Source organism: Pseudophryne corroboree, chromosome 4, assembly GCF_028390025.1.
Source record: "Pseudophryne corroboree isolate aPseCor3 chromosome 4, aPseCor3.hap2, whole genome shotgun sequence".
Classification (NCBI taxonomy): Eukaryota; Metazoa; Chordata; class Amphibia; order Anura; family Myobatrachidae; genus Pseudophryne; species Pseudophryne corroboree.
The window spans coordinates 843025107-843046419 of NC_086447.1; the positions used below are offsets into that span (position 1 = coordinate 843025107).

The following is a 21313-nucleotide window of genomic DNA, read 5'->3' on the forward strand; positions in this document are numbered from 1 at the left end:
GCAGTTGGAAGTAGACACAGCCCACCTGTATGAATCAACCTATGACCTTTTGTTTTAGTGCGAAGACGAATTCCTGTGTCCAATGAACAATGAGATTGTAGGGACCATTGAATTGTATTGTGTGTGGGGCATAAATAGACAAGCCGATCACATCCAGCTCTCACTCTTCAACGGTTCTCATTGCTGATAATCGGGAGCTGGATGTCCAGAGGCGCATGCGATCGTTCCCCTTTGTGCGTAAGTTTTCTCCGCAATCATATTGTCTTTCTTGTTATTCTGAGCCATATCTCTCTCTCTATCTCTCTTCTCTTTCTCCCTCGTTTCTCTTATATAGTTATTGTACTGATATTGTATTTCCTGTGTAGTTATCTGGTTAGGTAGTCTATGTTATATTGGTAGTGTATGACTTGTATTGTATTATTCTTTTTGAACGTTCATTCATTTCCTTAAAAGGCGTTAGACCCTTAGACCGGTATTGGGTGTTTATTGCAGTGGGTAATAGGAGCGTCTCTATCGCTCAAACAGCTTTAGTGTAAACCAGCTTACACTGTGTTGCATTTTCACCTTATCACTACCAAAGGGTTTACAGTATAAGAATATCATTTCTGTGTGTTACATTCAAGGTCTACTGATTGTTATCTTGTGAGCGTCTGCGCCGCTCGTGATCTCCTCGTGGTCTCGAGCGTCCGCTACGCTGATAGCGTAGCATTACGGTAGTCGCTCACCTATAGTGTGCCCGATACCAACAGCGTATTCTCGCGAGCGTTTGTGTCGCTCGAGCGGCTCGCTCCCGATACAGCGTCCGCTACGCTAAGAGCGTACCCTTACGGTACCTCGTGCGCCGGTTGCGTACAGTGTTTCTTAACCTCTGTATAGTGTGTTATATAGGATAAATATTTGGCTTTATCTAGTCGGCAGCCTATAGCGTGCCTGCCTGTGATCCCTTGGCCGTAAGCGAACGTGACGCTCGAGCGTCTCGACTACGGCTAAGCGATTGTTACGCAACGTGCGTACCCTTACGGTATACCATACGTAAATAGCGTACTGTGTTCTTAGACCTCTTAAAGGGTTTTAAGTAAGATAAATATTTAGCTTTATCAGTTACGACAAGCAGTGCACATGCTTCGGTCTCACACTGTCCAGGTGCAGTCAGACAATGCGACGGCTGTCGCATACATCAACAAACAAGGAGGAACGAGAAGCCGCATGGCAATGTGGGAAGTAGCTCGAATCCTCAATTGGGCTGAATACCACCAGGTGATATTGTCGGCAGTGTTCATTCCGGGAGTGGACAACTGGGAAGCGGATTATCTCAGTCGTCGGGATTTTTATCCAGGAGAATGGGCATTAAATCCAGAAGTGTTTCACATGTTGGTTCAGCGGTGGGGTTATCCTCAGGTGGACCTGATGGCGTCTCGACACAATCACCAGACGCTCCAGTATGTGTCCAGAACGAGAGATCCAAAGGCAGTGGAGGTGGATGCTCTCACTGTCGCGTGGCCGTACAGCCTTGTGTATCTGTTTCCACCATTTCCGTTGCTCCCTCTGGTGCTAAAACGGATCAAAAGAGAGTCTGTCACAGTCATACTAGTGGCGCCTCATTGGCCTCGGAGAGATTGGTTCTCGGATCTCCGCGGACTACTCGCAGACGAACCTTGGCTGCTCCCTCTACGTCCGGACTTGTTACAACAGGGTCCGTTCCTTTACCCCGATTTAGCGCGGCTGCGTTTGACGGGGTGGCTGTTGAGACCGCCCTCTTAAGAAGAGAGGGCATTCCAGAATCGGTTATACCAACAATGTTACGTGCTAGGAAGCCAGTTACGGCAGCTCATTATTACAGAATTTGGCGTGCCTATATAGGTTGGTGTGAAACTCGTAAGTTTCCGACATCATCTTTCAAGTTATCCCGTCTTCTGTTATTTCTACAGATGGGGTTGGATGGAGGACTGCGTTTATCTACACTAAAGGTGCAGGTATCTGCATTGTCAATTTATTTTCAAAGACGATTGGCTTTATTGCCGTTGGTACACACTTTTCTGCAGGGTGTCCTCAGAGTACAGCCTCCATTCATTCCACCTACAGCGCCATGGGACTTGAATCTGGTTTTAGATTTCTTACAGTCTTCATATTTTGAACCCTTACAGTAAGTGGATATAAAGTTTCTCACTTGGAAAACAATTTTTCTTCTAGCCTTAGCTTCGGCAAGGCGTGTTTCAGATTTGGGGGCCTTGTCATGCAAGCCACCGTATTTGGTGTTTCATGATGACCGAGCGGAACTTCGGACGAATCCCGCTTTCTTACCAAAGGTAGTGTCATCTTTTCACATCAATCAACCAATAGTAGTTCCTGTGTTGACAGCACATTCTGGAACTCTGGATGTAGTACGCGCATTACGCGTTTATGTATCCCGAACGTCTTCAGTTCGTAAGACGGATACGTTGTTTGTTTTCTATGATGCTGCCAAGATGGGTTGGCCAGCGTCTAAACAAACCTTATCCAGATGGATAAAACTGACCATACGTCAGGCTTACCTTCATGCTAGGATACAGCCGCCTACATCAGTAACGGCTCATTCCACACGTTCTGTGGGAACTTCATGGGCAGCTGGTCGGGGAGCTTCTACGACGCAGCTTTGCCGTGCGGCTACATGGTCTTCAGTGCACACGTTTGTGCGCTTTTACAAGTTTGATACGTTTGCGGCATCAGCATCTAGCTTTGGCCGCCTAGTGTTACAGGTGCCAAACAGCTCTCCCGCCCTCGGGGGAAGCTTTGGTACGTCCCAAGAGTACTCCAGTGACCCCTAGCGGATGAAAAAGAAAATAGGATTTGGTACTTACCAGGTAAATCCTTTTCTTTGAATCCATAGGGGGCACTGGACGCCCACCCAGAGCAGTTTTACCTGGTTTGTGGTAAGTTCAGGGGATCTTATGGTAACACAATCTCACCGACTGGTTCACATTATCAAGTGCTGGTTATGGTGTCAACTGTTTAGTTGTCAGTAACGTTATGTGTCAACTTTGTTGTTGTCCGTTATGTTATATGTAATACTCCATTGTCAACCTCTCTATAGTTCCTGTTCGGCTCAGTAAAAAACACTGAGGTACTCGGGGATATGGAGGGGTGGAGTGTTCTAAATTTAAATATTCAGTGCCCTGTTCCTACGGAAACCGTCCATATCCCAAGAGTACTCCAGTGCCCCCTATGGATTCAAAGAAAAGGATTTACCTGGTAAGTACCAAAATCCTATTTTCTCTGACGTCCTAAGTGGATGCTGGGACTCCGTAAGGACCATGGGAAATAGCGGCTCCGCAGGAGACTGGGCACAACTAAAGAAAGCTTTAGGACTACCTGGTGTGCACTGGCTCCTCCCACTATGACCCTCCTCCAGACCTCAGTTAGAATCTTGTGCCCGGCTGAGCTGGATGCACACTAGGGGCTCTCCTGAGCTCCTAGAAAAGAAAGTCTATTTGGGTTTTTTATTTTCAGTGAGATCTGCTGGCAACAGACTCACTGCTACGAGGAACTAAGGGGAGAAGAAGCGAACCTACCTGACTGGAGATAGTTTGGGCTTCTTAGGCTACTGGACACTATTAGCTCCAGAGGGATCGAACACAGGACCCGACCTCGATCGTTCGGTCCCGGAGCCGCTCCGCCGTCCCCCTTACAGAGCCAGAAGCATGAAGATGGTCCTGGAAATCGGCGGCAGAAGACTTCGGTCTTCAACAAGGTAGCGCACAGCACTGCAGCTGTGCGCCATTGCTCCTCATGCACACCTCACACTCCGGTCACTGATGGGTGCAGGGCGCTGGGGGGGGGGGGCGCCCTGAGCAGCAATATGAATACCTTGGCTGGCAAAAAAATCACAATATATAGTCCCAGAGGCTATATATGTGATAAATACCCCTGCCAGAATCCATGAAAAAAGCGGGAGAAAAGTCAGCCGAAAAAGGGGCGGGGCTATCTCCCTCAGCACACTGGCGCCATTTTTTCTTCACAGTGCAGCTGGAAGACAGCTCCCCAGGCTCTCCCCTGTAGTTTTCAGGCTCCAAGGGTTAAAAAGAGAGGGGGGGCACTAAATTTAGGCGCAATATGTGTATACAAGCAGCTATTGGGGGGAAAAAAATCACTCGGTTATAGTGTTAATCCCTGCATTATATAGCGCTCTGGTGTGTGCTGGCATACTCTCTCTCTGTCTCCCCAAAGGACTTTGTGGGGTCCTGTCCTCAGTCAGAGCATTCCCTGTGTGTGTGCGGTGTGTCGGTAGGGCTGTGTCGACATGTTGGATGAGGAAGGTTACGTGGAGGCGGAGCAGAGGCCGATAAATGGGATGTCGCCCCCTGTGGGGCCGACATCAGAGTGGATGGATAGGTGGAAGGTATTAACTGACAATGTCAACTCCTTACATAAAAGGCTGGATGACGTAACAGCTGTGGGACAGCCGGCTTCTCAGCCCGCGCCTGCCCAGGCGTCTCAAAGGTCATCAGGGGCTCAAAAAACGCCCGTTACCTCAGATGGCAGACACAGATGTCGACACGGAGTCTGACTCCAGTGTCGACGAGATTGAGACATATACACAATCCACTAGGAACATCCGTTGCATGATCTCGGCAATGAAAAATGTGTTACACATTTCTGACATGAACCCAAGTACCACATAAAAGGGGTTTTATGTTTGGGGAGAAAAAGCAGCCAGTGTTTTGTTCCCCCATCAGATGAGTGAATGAAGTGTGTAAAGAAGCGTGGGTTCCCCCGATAAGAAACTGGTAATTTCTAAAAAGTTACTGATGGCGTACCTTTTCCCGCCAGAGGATAGGTCACGTTGGGAGTTATCCCCTAGGGTGGATAAGGCGCTCACACGTTTGTCAAAAAAGGTGGCACTGCCGTCTTAGGATACGGCCACTTTGAAGGAGCCTGCTGATAAAAAGCAGGAGGCTATCCTGAAGTCTGTATATACACACTCAGGTACTATACTGAGACCTGCAATTGCCTCAGCATGAATAGTGCTGCTGCAGCGTGGTCTGATACCCTGTCAGATAATATGAAGAGATAATATTTTGCTAACATAGAGCATATTAAAGACGTCGTCTTATATATGAGGGATGCACAGAGTGATATTTGCCGGCTGGCATCCAGAATTAAGGCACTGTCCATTCTGCCAGGGGGGTATTAGAGACCCGGCAGTGGACAGGTGATGCTGACTTTAAAAGGCACATGGAGATTCTGCCTTATAAGGGTGAGGAATTGTTTGGGGATGGTCTCTGGGACCTCGTATCCGCAGCAACAGCTGGGAAGAAAAATTTTTACCTCAGGTTTCTTCACAGCCTAAGAAAGCACCGTATTTTCAGGTACAGTCCTTTCGGCTTCAGAAAAGCAAGCGGGTCAAAGGCGCTTCCTTTCTGCACAGAGACAAGGGAAGAAGGAAAAAGCTGCACCAGACAGCCAGTTCCCAGGATCAAAAATCTTCCCCCGCTTCCTCTGAGTCCACCGAATGACACTGGGGCTCCACAGGTGGAGACAAGTGCGGTGAGGGCGCGTCTCGGGAACTTCAGGGACCAGTGGGCTTGCCCACAGGTGGATCCCTAGGTTCTGCAAGTAGTATCACAGGGATACATGCTGGAGTTCGAGGCGACTCCCCCTCGCCGTTACCTCACATCAGCCTTGCCTGCTGCCCTCGGAGAAAGGGAGGTAGTACTGGCGGCAATTCACAAGCTGTACTTCCAGCAGGTGAAATCAAGGTACCCCTCCTTCAACAAGGCCGGGGTTACTATTCCAAAATGTTTGGGGTACCGAAACCAGACGGTTCGGTGAGACCCATTCTAAAATTGAAATCCTTGAACACTTATATACGAAGGTTCAAGTTCAAAATGGAATCGCTCAGGGCGATTATTGCAAGCCTGGAGAAATTCATGGTATCACTGGACATCAAGGATGCTTACCTGCATGTCCCTATTTACCCTCCTCACCAGGAGTACCTCAAAATTGTGGTACAGGATTGTCATTACCAATTCCAGACGTTGCCGTTGGTCTGTCCCCGGCACTGAGGGTATTTACCAAGGTAATGGCCGAAATAATTATCCCGTACTTGGACGATCTCCTTATAAAGACGAGGTCCAGGGAGCAGTTGTTCGTCGGAGTAGCACTATCTCGGGAAGTGCTACAACAGCACGGCTGGATTCTGAATATTCCAAAGTAGCAGCTGGTTCCTGCGACGCGTCTACTGTTCCTGGGTGTGGTTCTGGACACCGAACAAGAAAAAAGGGTTTCTCCCGGAGGAGAAGTCCAAGGAGTTGTCGTCTCTAGACAGAGACCTCCTAATACAAATACAGGTGTCGGTTCATCAATGCACGCGAGCCCTGGAAAAGATGGTAGCTTCTTACGAAGAAATTCCATTCGGCAGGTTCCATGCAAGGATCTTCCAGTGGGATCTGTTGGACAAGTGGTCCGGGTCGCATCTTCAGATGCATCGGCGGATAACCCTGTCTCCAAGGGCCAGGGTGTCGCGGTTGTGGTGGCTGCAGAGTGCTCATCTTCGAGAGGGCCGCAGATTCGGCATACAGGACTGGGTCCTGGTGACCACGGATGCCAGCCTTCGAGGCTGGGGGGCAGTCACACAGGGAAGAAACTTCCAAGGAAAGTCGGGAGACTTCCCTACACATAAATATTCTGGAACTAAGGGCCATTTACAATGCCCTAAGTCAGGCTACACCCCTGCTTCAACACCGGCCGGTGCTGATCCAGTCAGACAACATCACGGCGGTCGCTCATGTAAACCGACAGGGCGGTACAAGAAGCAGGATGGCGATGGCAGAAGCCACAAGGATTCTCCTATGGGCGGAAAATCATGTGTTAGCACTGTCAGCAGTTTTCATTCCCGGAGTGGACAACTGGAATGCAGACTTTCTCAGCAGACACGACCTCCACCCGGGAGAGTGGGGACTTCATCCAGAAGTCTTCCAAATGATTGTACACCGTTGGGAAAGGCCACAGGTGGACATGATGGCGTCCCGCCTCAACAAAAAGCTAAAAAGATATTGCGCCAGGTCAAGGGACCCTCAGGCGATAGCTGTGGACGCTCTGGTAACACCGTGGGTGTACCAGTCGGTGTATGTGTTCCCTTCTCTGCCTCTCATACCCAGGGTAATGAGAATAATAAGAAGGAGAGGAGTAAGAACTATACTCATTGTTCCGGATTGGCCAAGAAGAGCTTGGTACCCAGAACTCCAAGAAATGATCTCAGAGGACCCATGGCCTCTGCCGCTCAGACAGGACCTGCTGCAGCAGGGGGCCTGTCTGTTCCAAGACGTGCTGCGTTTGACGGCATGGCGGTTGAACGCCGGATCCTGAAGGAAAAGGGCATTCCGGAGGAAGTTATCCCTACGCTAATTAAAGCTATGAAAGAAGTGAACGCAAACCATTATCACCGCATATGGCGGAAATATGTTGCGTGCTTTGAGGCCAGGAAGGCCCCAACGGAGGAATTTCAGCTAGGTCGATTTCTGCACTTCCTACAGTCAGGGGTGACTATGGGCCTAAAATTGGGTTCCATTAAGGTCCAGATTTCGGCTCTATCGATTTTCTTCCAAAATAGAACTGGCTTCACTGCCTGAAGTTCAGACTTTTGTTAAGGGAGTGCTGCATAGTCAGCCCCCGTTTGTGCCTCCAGGGGCACCGTGGGATCTCAACGTGGTGTTGGATTTCCTGAAGTCGCATTGGGTTGAGCCACTTAAATCCGTGGAGCTAAAATACCTCACGTGGAAAGTGGTCATGCTGTTGGCCTTGGCGTCGGCCAGGCGTGTATCAGAATTGGCGGTTTTGTCATGCAAATGCCCTTATCTGATTTTTTTTTTATATGGATAAGGCGGAATTGAGGACTCGTTCCCAATTCCTTCCTAAGGTGGTATCAGTTTTTCATGTGAACCAACCTATTGTGGTGCCTGCGGCTACTTGGGACTTGGAGGATTCCAAGTTACTGGACGTAGTCAGGGCCCTGAAAAATATATGTTTCCAGGACGGCTGGAGTCAGGAAAACTGACTCGCTATTTATCCTGTATGCACCCAACAAGCTGGGTGCTCCTGCTTCTAAGCAGACTATTGCTCGCTGGATCTGTAGCACGATTCAACTTGCACATTCTGCGGCTGGACTGCCGCACCCTAAATCTGTAAAAGCCCATTCCACGAGGAAAGTGGGCTCTTCTTGGGCGGCTGCCCGAGGGGTCTCGGCTTTACAAATTTGCCGAGCTGTTACTTGGTCGGGTTCAAACACTTTTTTGCAAGAGTCTACAAGTTTGATACCCTGGCTGAGGAGGGCCTAGAGTTTGCTCATTCGGTGCTGCAGAGTCATCCGCACTCTCCCGCCCGTTTGGGAGCTTTGGTATAATCCCCATGGTCCTTACGGAGTCCCAGCATCCACTAGGACGTCAGAGAAAATAAGATTTTACTCACCGGTAAATCTATTTCTCGTAGTCCGTAGTGGATGCTGGGCGCCCATCCCAAGTGCGGATTGTCTGCAATACTTGTATATAGTTATTGCCTAACTAAAGGGTTATTGTTGAGCCATCTGTTGAGAGGCTCAGTTATATTTCATACTGTTAACTGGGTATAGTATCACGAGTTATACGGTGTGATTGGTGTGGCTGGTATGAGTCTTACCCGGGATTCAAAATCCTTCCTTATTGTGTCAGCTCTTCCGGGCACAGTATCCTAACTGAGGTCTGGAGGAGGGTCATAGTGGGAGGAGCCAGTGCACACCAGGTAGTCCTAAAGCTTTCTTTAGTTGTGCCCAGTCTCCTGCGGAGCCGCTATTCCCCATGGTCCTTACGGAGTCCCAGCATCCACTACGGACTACGAGAAATAGATTTACCGGTGAGTAAAATCTTATTTTTTTTCAATGCAGATGACATTCTGCAGTTTTCTGATGCATTGAAAAGGGCAATAGCAATTAGTGCTCAATCAGCGTGGTTTAGCATTATTTACTATTTGTTTTTGAAATCCATCAGTCAACACCGCCGGTAATCAGCGGCTTTGCAAATCCGACAGATAGCAAATCTGCACCTATGGCAGCCAATCACTATAAGCTTTCTAGTACAATTTACAAAATGAAAGTAAAGAATTTTTTATTTTTTTTAATTGCCTGTGCACCAGTTTTTATAAATGCCCTTTCCTGTTTTATAATAATCAGAAATATGCCATTCATATTTTAAAAATTGTCAAATCACAAGTAACCTCGCCCAGCCTGTGGCTCTCAAGCTGTTGTGACACTACACATCCCAGCATGCTCTGCCACAGTTTTACAATTGCCTAATAGCAAAAGTGTGGCAGGGCATGCTGGGATGTGTTGTGTCCCAACAGCTGGAGAGCCACAGGTTGGCCGGGCCTACTTTACATAGTCTTCAAACATTTTACTAAAAAGAAACTTTAAAAGACCATTCAAGTGGCTGTATTGTAGAAATGGAAAGATTGCATGCAGGAAAAATTAAGATTTTTATTTTTTAGAAAGGATTTTTTTTGTTAGTACGCAATATTATCTTACAGCACAAGGGAGAGATTTTTGCTTTTAAGCAGTAAAATCTAAATATGTGTATTTTAATAGTAGATTTGATGTGCTGTTAGAAGAACAAGATGTAGTTGATTGCTGCATGATTTTATACATTGTATTGAAGAGTGGAAATCCATAGGTAGATAGTGTAGTATGTTGTACCGCAGCAGTTTATGTTGTATAATCACAGATTTGTCATGAGCTTACAGTACATGTGCTTGTGCGGACAGGGTGAAACTGACATTGGAAGGCTTTGAAGAAGACGGCGAAGATGAAGAACCAGATAAAACGCCACCTGGTTTTCTCCTAAAGATGGCTAGCAGTTTTGACATCTCGCTAATAAGCAACACAGAATATAAGTGTCGGCATTCGCAGCCAGAATGTGGCTATGCTCTCCAGCCTGACCGATGGACTGAATTCAGTATACACACCATGGAGCCAGAAAATTTGGAGCTACTGTTTGACTTTTTTGAAGTAAGGGTTTATGATGCTCTGTACAGACTATGGGGTATAATCAATTGGTGTCGAAAACTGCCGTCTGTCAAAAAGACGGCAGTTTTAGACTTTTTAAGGCCGAAACGTGATTCGACCTATTCAATGCTTTTCGACATGCCGAGGCATTCGACTTGTCGAAAAGCACGTGGATCGGCGGAATAGCTGCCGATCCACGTGCTTGTGTTGAAAATGGGGCCAAAACCGAGAGGTTTTGGCCCCCTTTTCGACCATCTCAGTCCGACATGAGCTTCCACCCGGCTCCAGCACGCTTGCTGGAGCCGGGTGGACACTGCCGTGAGGTCGGGCGGCTGAGTGACATACTGCTGCAGCGCTACTGTAGCGCTGAACTCCCCTGCATGCCCACCGGCTGTCCCCCGCTGGCCCCCCGCGGCTCGCCCCCCTTCTCCTACTCTGCGTCCCATCTCAATTCGACTTGAGTTCATGATGGGAGTCGCTGCAGATTTAGCAAAATGAGGCGCCAAAAGAATTCCACCCCATCTGCGCATGTTCTTTGTGTCCAGCTGTGCACAACCATACATACTGTAAAATTCCATGTAGGCAGGACCTATTTTACATAGTTGCCAACTTTTCCTGTTTTTCAAATAATTATAGGTCTTAATGGTTTGTGCTTGAAAATGTTCCAATTTCTCATTGACCCATTTGCAACATATAATTCACTTTTGTGGATGTTAGATGCAATTCTCTTTATGCCTGTTATATAGCAACACTTAGGCGAAGATTCAGTTAGCCGCAGCTGCAGGATATGGTGTCAAACTATTATAAATTATGTAAAAATGATTAGCCAACAAGTTTATTTCCGCAAATAAAAGTTTAGTTCGTTTAGTGGTAAATTAAAGTCTCTGTAGTGAGAGGTTCTCAAACGTGGTCCCCAAGGCACCCCAACGGTCCAGGTTTTAAGTTTATCCATGCTTGGCCACAGGTGACTTAATTTTTACCTTAGTCAATTTGATTTAACAATCTGTGCTGAGCCATGGAGATACCTAAAACCTGGACTGTTGGGATGCCTTGAACGCGTTTGAGAACCGTTGCTCTATAGTGATTGAGAGTGTAAAACCCCATAACTCCCATTTGCAATTCCTAAAAAAATATTTTCCATCAATAGAACACCTCAACATGTACCTTAGCAATTGCAGCTCAACATACATGTCCCACATCATTTAACCAATTTTTCTGCTCTTTAGACAAAATTACGTCTTTATTGGCCATATTGTCTTATTTAATAAATAGATTATTATTCATTGGGAGGGGTGACCCGCGGGGTACTGCACGGTTTTATTTTATTTACATTAAGGATTTTTTTTTTTACTCATATTTTTCACTTAGTCTGGAGCTGCGAGCTAAAATATGCTTTAACTACCATTGAAGCCCGCAGTAACTTAACCTGGATTTCTCATTGAATAAGAGAAAGTTGCGCCATTGGGTTTTTAACCAGCGTTGAATATATTTTGGCCAAATTTAGTTCTAATTCAAACTCTCCGTTATTGTAGAAGAGCATCTCAAACTCAAAAAGTGCAGTATAGTAAATTTCCATAAGCAGGAAATGACGTTATTGTATATGGCGTTCTTAGACATAGAAGTCTTTTGTACTTGAGCCTCTTCTATTGCTTCACTGTTAAAGTTACAGGAAGTTTTCGAGTTGGAATATTATTGTGTTTGTACATTGCTTCCTATTTCATTTACAAAATATGAGTTGGATTGTCGTTTAAAGCAACTTGTGTTTTCCACCATTTTTTATTTATTTATAATATTTAATGAATGAGTCAAGAATATATAGTGGTGTACATGTATGATCTGTGGTTTTGTAGTATACACATGGTAAGCTGGGGTTCACTTCATATAAAGTGGTACATTTATTTATTTTATTCTCTCCTGCTGGCTTATAATGTTGTTCCTGGTTTCTGTACCTGTAGGAAGACCTCAGTGAGGCGGTGGTACAGGGGGACGCACTCCCAGGACACGTGGGCATAGCTTGTCTCCTGTCCTCCACCATCACGGAGACTGGGAAGAGCAACGGCGTTATCACACTCCCCATTATGAGCAGGAATGCCAGACAAACCCTTGGGAAAGTTAGAGGTATGCTTCTATTTTCTTTTTCCCTATGAAACAAAACATACAAGCCTGTTTTATTTTCTGGGCATGTTTTCCGTGGGAAATGATGGATTAAAAAAAAAGCAATTTCACACCACCAGCCTACGCAACGATGAGCCAACGAAACACACAATCCCACTCGGTTCTACAGTGTGACATAATTGCTATTTTGGAAGAAGAAACAGCTTGTCGCATAATGTTCCAACAAATTCAGACTTACAGGAATAGCTAGTTAATTATTCTCAGGCTTTTCTTTGTGTTATGTAGGGCTATGAGTCCACATGCCAGGCATAAATGTATACAGAGGGCTGGGCCGCAGAAGAAACTTTTAGGTTCTCTTGCAAAAGGCTAGGTGATAGTAAAGACATCTATTATCTGGGGCTGAAGGTGTTGTCCAGTTTTGGACTCCCGCGTGTTGTGGGCAGCCACACAATTTAGATGATTTAGCCGCTGGACTTAAAGCGAGATTCATTTGAAAGGTTTTAGTTTTGCTTTTCTTAAATGATCACTGCTTATAAATCTAGCAGCTAAATTACTGAAGACTCGCGGCTGCCTACAGCTTAAATGTGTATTACATGTACCCCAAAAGTCCCCTCTACCTCTATAGTGAGCAATGCCGTCCAACTTATCCCATTATCTGAGAGCTCGAGGGTTCCTACTAGAGCTGTGATCTTGAAGCAGAGTTTGGCCTGACATGCTGGTAGCATTAAATCATTATTTGTTATGAAGTCGATTTTCAAGTTTTCCTGAAAGCCTATTATCCTGACACGTATGTCATACCCCATTTCTCTGTGCAGTTGATTTTATTCTTATAAAGCCAATCCGAGGATTTTCATGCGACATGGCCAGCTCTTTCTGCAAGTACTGGAAGCCACGGACCTCACTTGATGTTGGACATAGAGGCGCCGGTAATTCAACCACAGCTGCAAAGTGAGTTTATAATAGTACAGTTACTATGCCTAAATGTTTATAGAAAGAGAAAACAAAATGTTCCGTTCTGTATTACAGTATTCGGAGAATATCATTTTTAGAAAACCATTTAAGATGGAAAATGTTTTTCAATTAGTTCTCTTTCCTCTCCATGGTGTTCTGTGCCTCCTTGGTTACACTAAGGAAAAGCACTGAAAGGTTCGTCAGCAATCGGCCCAAAATAACTGAGGTTTAATCGCCCTGCTGTTCGTGTTGTATATTTAAGATGAAGGCTTTTTCAGTTCATTGCTATTTCGGTCACATTGTTGGGTTATTTTGGGGCATCTCCTGCATGCAGTCAGGCACGAAAAGGTCTGTGTAGGTTTAATGTATGAAGAGTAATTATTATAAGCTTAGATTATTAGTTACTGGCTTGGTAAAACAAGAGGTAAATGTACAGAACATTGGCTATGATGTGTGTTTATTATGACCTGTATATGGATTCAACCTCTTCCCTAATTAATTCATATTATTTCATAAATGTTAATATGTTCTCTATCCTATAGTCCAGTGGTTCCCAAATTGTGTGTCTTGGCACCCTGGCCTGGGATGCCTCAGGGCACTTGCAGGGGTATCCTGGGTTGGTAATCCAGGACCAATTCAATGGAATAGGCCAGTGGTTTCCAAACTTTTTTGAATCAAGGTACCCTAGAATATCAGAATTTTTTTCACGGCACCCCTAGGCCAAAAATTTCTTATTGAGAAATTTTAGAAAGAAATATTACATTAAGTAGATCGCGTTTATATGTCATCCTTAGGGTCATTTGTGTGGTGAGGGACAAGATTTGCTTCTGTTTGGCCACATATTTTATGACTGGCAGCCACCAGCACTGGTTTTTCCTATTATATTGACCATGAATAATTTGAATTGGTCCAGGACCACCAACCAAGGGCACCCCTGCAAGTGTCCCGAGGCACCCCAGGGAGCCACGGCACACAGTTTGGGAACCTCTGGAATAGGCAAAACCAGTGCTTGTGGCTTCCAGTCACAACATATGTGGACAAACCAGAAGCGAATCCTGTCCCTCACCACATAACTGACCCTAAGGATGACATATAAACACAGTTTTCTTAATGTTTTGTTTAATTTCTCAATAAGATACTTTTGGCATAGGGGCGCCGTGAAATAAACGGATACTCTAGAGCGACGTGATTCTAAAAAGTTTGGAAACCACTGGTATAGTCATTTCCACTAGTTTTTGTAACCTTTTTCTGTTTTGTAGAACTGTGCACTTTTTTTTTTATTCTTGTTCATTTTTTCTAACTTACAATATTTCATTTGACAGAATGGCTAAAATTCGTGAAAACTCTGTGGCTTCACTAAAAAGCGCTGCCAACCACGTAAGTTTCTCTGTGTGTGTGTGTAATTAATAATAAAAAAAAAAAGTAAAAAAATATATATATATATATTTGTAATAGTCTACCTTACATTGTTACAGTACAGCCACATGTATGTATTTTGTGTGCTTGAATGGTAGTGAGCTGATTTCCAGGCATGTGGATTTAGCAATAAAATGTACTGTATCTATACATCCATATGGTTATACAGTGTCACAGATTCTGTTCAGTTGTATGTAGGCCAGCCAATTAAGCAGTGAAACAATTCCTCTCTGACAATCAATGCTAATCTCAGATAGCTATGGCTGTTCATGTGGGAAAACTTATATGTTCTGCTTTATTGGACAAGGGAGCATGGGTACCTTTTTGGAATTGAATACCTGGACTGTTCTAGAGCACATGTAGAAATCCCAATTGATAAAATTGTATACATCGGTCCTGGTACATGGTATTTCTATTAAATATGCATCCAGATAGATAAAAAGAGAGCAGGCTACATTGGAAGAAATGAATTGTGCAGGTTTCTATGATAACTGCACCGCTTTTATTTTTGCCTGAATGTTCGTGCTGTCAAATTGTGTCTGAAACATGCTGAACTGTAGGAAATATGGCAGAGGCTTTCCCACGCTTAGCACCACTTTAGTGTCTTCTGCTGTAGTGGTGCCTGCAATTGTGTACAAATCGGCCCGATTATGGAAGGGGTGACATAGGTGGTCGTCCCGGGGCCCCCCATACATTAGGGGCCCCCCTCATACAGGTGTTTGAAGTGCACTGCAACAGTACTCCTCCGGCGGCCGAGCTATTCATTAATGATGCCCGCGTTGGAGGTCGTCTCGTCCGTCTCCAGTGAGCCCCACCGCAACATGTAATCCTGCGGGACAGTAACGCGAGTGTGCGCTGCTGTGGCTTGCTGGTGCTCCGTGACATGGGCCGTGTGTGTCTGTCTGTTCATGTGCACTTTTTACTACTTGGGACCCCCACAACTCCCTTGCCTCTGGGCCCCCACCAGCATTAATCCGCCCTGATGCTAATGCTAGTAAAGGCCCTTCTCCTTGTGTGCAAGCATGCATCTGAATGCACAGGGCCTGGGATGATTATCATTAACCGTTTCTTATATAGAGCAGCAAATTCCATAAAACAAAACCGAAACAACAGTATAAAACAAGACTGTGTAACAACAGAGTCCTAGAGGTAGGAGGGCCCTGCTCGCAGTCTTACAATCTATAGAGACCACTTTGTGGGTCTGCAAAGAATGTATAGTTGTTTGTGTAATGCTAATGTATTGAGGCCTATTTGTGCTTGTAGAGTCATTGCTGCCTGGAAGTACTGCTAGCCGTCTGACTAATCACTTGCAGAGTTTTTCTCCACGTTCTATTTCAGTCAGCACATTTTTATTTTTTTTATATGCTTTTTAATGGGTTTTGGCAAACCTGCCTAATTACTGATTTAGTGTAATGCTGAATGTGCTCTCTGTTCTCATTTTTGACTCGTGCTTTGCTTTTTTATTATTTTGTTTTGCAAACTTTTTGATGGCTTCGTTCAATATTATTATTATTATTATTATTATTATTAAATTTTATTTATAAGGCGCCACAAGTGTTTTGCAGCGCCGTACAAAGGACAGTACAGTACAGGGAGACAAAACTTAGTATTACAGTAAATAAATAACAAAAATAGAGTACTGGTGACAAAGAGCACCACAATTCTCAAAACATAATACAGCTAAGATGTAAGTAGCGAGGGAGTAATCATCGTACTACTTGGGGCTGGCGGCCATTGATGGAGATGTGCCTTTACCAACAGGAGAAAAAGTGGGTAAAGATGGTCGCTGAGTAGGAGAGAGCTGCGAGTAAAATGTGTTGAGAAGAGGGCTTTGACATCAAGAGGAAAGAAGGTCCTGCTCTGACAAGCTAACAGTCTAGTGGGAAGGGGCGACAGACAGATGACATGATATATATGACAATATAAGACAGTTCTAGTTTTTCCCCAAAACATTCAGGTACAAACCAAAAGGGAATGCTAAATTGTGGAGGGATCTAATCCTAAACACCAGAGTAGGGGTCATCTTGTTTCCTATTACCAGTGGCTTAGCGTGTAAGAGCAGGTTATTTCTATGTCTCTAATACCTCTTTTACGCTAAAATACCGGGTCGCATCTATGATTTTGTATATGGGTCCAACCTGGGTGCAACCCGGGTGATGACCCTTTTAGAGTGGCTGCTGGACCCGGCTTACTGCCAGTTCGGTGTTGTCACTGCACATGTGACCAGTGCCAGCACTTGGAGATGAACGCCTCTCCTAGATCCAGCTCTCCCTATCCTGTTAACAGGTGCCAGGTTGCATCGACCCAGGTTACCCGTTTACACTGCACCACGACCTGGGACCAACCCTGCAAGGTACCCGGGTTGGATTCCCAAGTCGCTGTATCTGTGTTAACCCAGAAGCTGCTCAGTAGAAAAGGGTTATTATGACAATAACCCGGGTTTTAGCAGCAGTGGAAACGTATTTGCTATATACCGTGATACCCACACTATACTTCTCTGTATTACTTCTTTGATAGCATCTGCTGCAGTTTTCATTTATTTTTGCTCTTCATAATGCATATAGTTTGCTGCTTTATTATGTTTTATTTGTAACGTTGCGGTGATTTGTTGCAGCAACATAATGATGTATGTACTTATTCCCCCAGGGGGCAGCATTTGTCGAGTTTGATGTCCATCTTTCCAAAGATCTTGTTCCAGTTATCTATCATGACCTGACCTGCTGTATATCTATGAAAAAGGTATTGTATATTGTATTTATGCAGTGCCAAATGTTTTTTAATTTTATTTTTTTACTTTATTTAACAAAAATGATCCAATACACATAGAATACAGTGGAATAGATGTGTCCACATTTATTTATGTAGCGCATGCAAATCCTGCTGCACTTTAAAGAGAATATTTGACCATTCACTTATACCTGTTTTCCAATTGTGCCAAAAAAGCCCCTTTTAGCGCGTCACAGACTTTGCTACTTATGGGGTATTTAATGCATGTCGGATATTCTCCGACGGTGCAGTATTTAATTCTCGGGCAATTTCCAACAGGTTTTGCCTGTTTCTCGACAATGCTGATCCGACTTTTTTTGAAGTCTGATCACCATTGTCGAAAACGGGCCAAAATCCTGTCTGAATTGGCCGCGAATTCCACAAAACCCGTGGTTTTCCACCGTTGCCGTTTTTTCCGAGAGTCAGAAAATCGGCACTTGCATTGAATAGGTCGAATGCAAATTCGACCTATTCCTGTTAAGTGTCGGTATTTCCGACTGTCGGAAATACCGTCACTAATTGAATAGACCCCTTAGACCGGTATCCTATTACGTGCGATAATTAACCACACAGTATAAACAGGCTTTTTAGCTTGATGGTACTATCGGGCTATTCAATTATAGCCCGTTGTTACCGTGCAGTAAATGACCCGTTATTTTCCAATAACACGGATTCGTGGTAAGTCCACAGACCCATGTGTTATCGTTTGAAAAGCAGGTCTCCTGGGTCTGGTTATCAGGTATTCTGCAGCATAATCTCCGATAAATGCTGGTTTATGGGGTAAATTGTATAACCCCAGGGGTGATCAATTAACTGCTGGAATATACTGCAGATAATAGGATACCACCCTTAGCCTCGCCAAAACACTAATCCTAAGTACCTAGTACACTGCATGCAAATTACAGCTAGGTACACACTGTACAAGAGATTGTACACACCATACACCTGTAGCTCTCCAGCTTTTGGGGAACTAAAAGTCCCAGCATGCTTTACCAGTTGGTTGGTGGCAGGACATGCTGGGACTTTTAGTTTCACAACAGCTGGAGAGCCACAGGTGGGCCAGGTCTGGTATTTTTTGTACAGCACAATCTGTCGTTCCCAGCCGTTGTTTATTGGATGTGCTCCACGTCCAATGGGATGATTCCATGGCCGACCCGGTGTAGTTACATGCAGCATACATCGTGCACCAAGATGCAGAATTGAGGAAAAAGTATAAAAATAGAAAACAAAGGGCACAACCAATCTGTGACTTTATACCAATTTCTTTGCAACATAAAAACCTAATCCTAAGTATCTAGTACACTATGGTGGTCATTCCGAGTTGATCGCTAGCTGCATTTGTTCGCAGCGATAAGGCTAAAAAACGGCAGTTCTGCGTATGCGGCGCAATGCGCACGCGCGTCGTACGGGAACAACGAACAATGTAGTTTTGCATAGGGTCTAGCGAAGCATTTCAGTCACACTGGTGGCTGCAGAGTGATTGACATGTAGTGGGCGTTTCTGGGTGTCAACTGACCGTTTTCAGGGAGTGTTTGAAAAAACGCAGGCGTGCAAGGAAAAATGCAGGCGTGGCTGACCGAACGCAGGGCGTGTTTGTGACGTCAAAACAGGAACTTAACAGTCTGAAGTGATCGCAAGCGCTGAGTAGGTTTTGAGCTACTCTGAAACTGCACAAAAAAACTTTGTAGCCGCTCTGCGATACATTCGTTCACACTTCTGCTAAGCTAAAATACACTCAAAGTGGGCGGCGGCATAACGTTTGCACGGCTGCTAAAAACTGCTAGCAAGCGATCACCTCTGAATGACCACCTATATCCATATGAAAATGTGCTATATCGTGCAAAAGGGATATGTGTATGTAGAAACGGTCACAACGCAGTCAGTGAAAGGGAAAACTAGCGTAATGAACCCGAATGTTTGGTGTATTGGTCCCAGTTTTCAGCTTTAGAGCTTAACAGAAACAAGGGTTTCAGAGGGCAGTTTGGGAAAAATGGGAATACACTGAGATAATACGGAGGATAAAAGGAAGAAAAACATTCCGGGTGATTTCATTAGGGGCTCTTCCAGTTATAGTATACTGTCAAGTGCTCTCATGTTTTAGAAAAGGATTATGAGGAATTGTAGAGGACATAGGTCATATTAATACAATTATATGCAGATCCTGTTATACACATACATATTTCTAGTATCTGTTGCTCAAGTACCCAATTCACATTACAAAAGAAAATCATTTCTAATCTCTGATTTCTTAAAAGCTATAACTACTAATAATTCTGAAAGGTGTCCGTTTAAAAATATTCTTTATTGACTTCACTTAAAATTAAAAGCGAGACAAATGTATAGCTTCATTAATCAATCACTAATGGGCCCTACACACCTGCCGATTGCTGGGCGAGGTTCCTGACGGACGACGGCCGCCCCGGCAGCGGGGGTGAAGTTTCTTCACTCACCCCCCCCCCCCATCACCCGGCTCCATAGCACTGCATGTTAATATGGACCAGATTGTCCATATTGGCCTGATACAGCGCATGATACTTTTGTAAAATATATCATTAATTGTAACAGCAGCGTTGTCAATGCAAGATTGTAAAAGTCGTATTCAAGTGGGTATTTACATATCTCTTCTGTAACACTGGCGTGATTAACATTACAATGTACATTATTAAATAGATAATGGACTTTTGCTTGAACAGTCCAGTGCTGCTTATCAGGAATAATAAGATGCATTTCCCACTGAAGAATGCTACCGCATTTTAAAGCGAAGCATTTATCAGAACCGTGTTCACGAAAATAATGGATTCCTTCATTGTAGAAAGCGAATGCTACGTCTGTGGAGCTGTTTGAGATCCCTGTGAAGGAGCTATCCTATGACCAGCTTCAGCTGTTGAAGGTAATTAAGTTTCTGGCAATCACAAAAACACAATTTGCAGATTCTGAGATTTTTTTTTTTCCAGGTTTCAAAATTCCCCAATCCGTCAGTCTGCTCCCATACGTTACAGATATTTTTCAGTGATCTGCAGATCATTTTCAGCAAATACAGCTCCACCAATCTTGAAAGACTCATCAGTTTACTAGAAACGGTCTGCTGATTGCTACCAAAGGCTAGTAATCTACAGCCCCAATTGATCTGTGAAATCCTTAACAGATAGTTTGATGTACCGTATATACTAGAGTATAAGCCGACTTTTTCAGCACTTTTTTTTTTTGTGTGCTGAAAAAGCCCCCTCTGCTTATACTCGAGTCAGTGCAAGGGACACTGAGGGCACAGCGCGCGTCTCTCCTGTGTCCCTCCTGCATCTCTGGCGGCAGCGGCGGGTCTATTAAAGGAAGTACCCGTTCGTGAGCTCTGACTCACGAACCGTCACTTCATTTAACAGACCCGCCGGAGACGCAGGAGGGACACAGGAGAGGCGCGCGCTGTGTCCTCCATGTCCCTCTTTCACAAGACAGCGCGGGAGCGATGGAAGGTAAGTAACTGGCACTGGGGGAGCATATTTGGCACTTGGGCGGGGGGGGGGGCATATCTGGCACTGTGAGGGGGCATATCTGGCGCTGAGTGGGCATATCTGGCAGTGTGAGGGCTGTGTACGGCTAGAGCTGCATTTCCCACCCTAGGCTTATACTCGAGTCAATAAGTTTTCCCAGGTTTTTGTGGTAAAATTAGGTGCCTCGGCTTATTTTCGGGTCAACTTATACTCGAGTATATACGGTAAGTAATTTGGGAGAGAAACTCTGCCCTTCAGCGAAGGATCAGTGCCACAATAATGTCACTTGTTCACACTCACTATTGGGCAGTATTCAAATTTTTTTCACCAACTTCCAGACCCGTTCTGTTTCTGATGACGGGCGTGGTATCGTTATTTCAGCTCGCTACCCCCCGTGGTACCGGGGCACCCTAACCCTTTACACAGCTAAACCTGATTACTATGGGCGTGATATGTGCGATAACGGGGAGCACTTTAGAAAGCTGATTGGGCATGATATAGCATTTGAATACCACCCAATGTCTGTGTCACTGTTTACCAGACTGATATTACAAAAGCCTGATATACACACCAG

At 44.9% G+C, this 21313-nt stretch overlaps 1 protein-coding gene across 4 annotated transcripts in view; it reads left to right on the top strand.

The window, feature by feature from the left end:
* The window catches only part of GPCPD1 (glycerophosphocholine phosphodiesterase 1), a 111628-nt gene that overhangs the window by 64200 nt on the left and 26115 nt on the right, over positions 1-21313 (top strand). For all 4 annotated transcript variants that reach the window (XM_063918604.1, XM_063918605.1, XM_063918602.1 and 1 more), the window contains exons 8-13: positions 9766-10009; positions 11962-12124; positions 12937-13069; positions 14395-14449; positions 17135-17227; positions 20067-20144. In XM_063918604.1, the coding sequence (XP_063774674.1) occupies positions 9766-10009; positions 11962-12124; positions 12937-13069; positions 14395-14449; positions 17135-17227; positions 20067-20144 (766 nt within the window). The remainder of the gene's footprint in view (positions 1-9765; positions 10010-11961; positions 12125-12936; positions 13070-14394; positions 14450-17134; positions 17228-20066; positions 20145-21313) is intronic.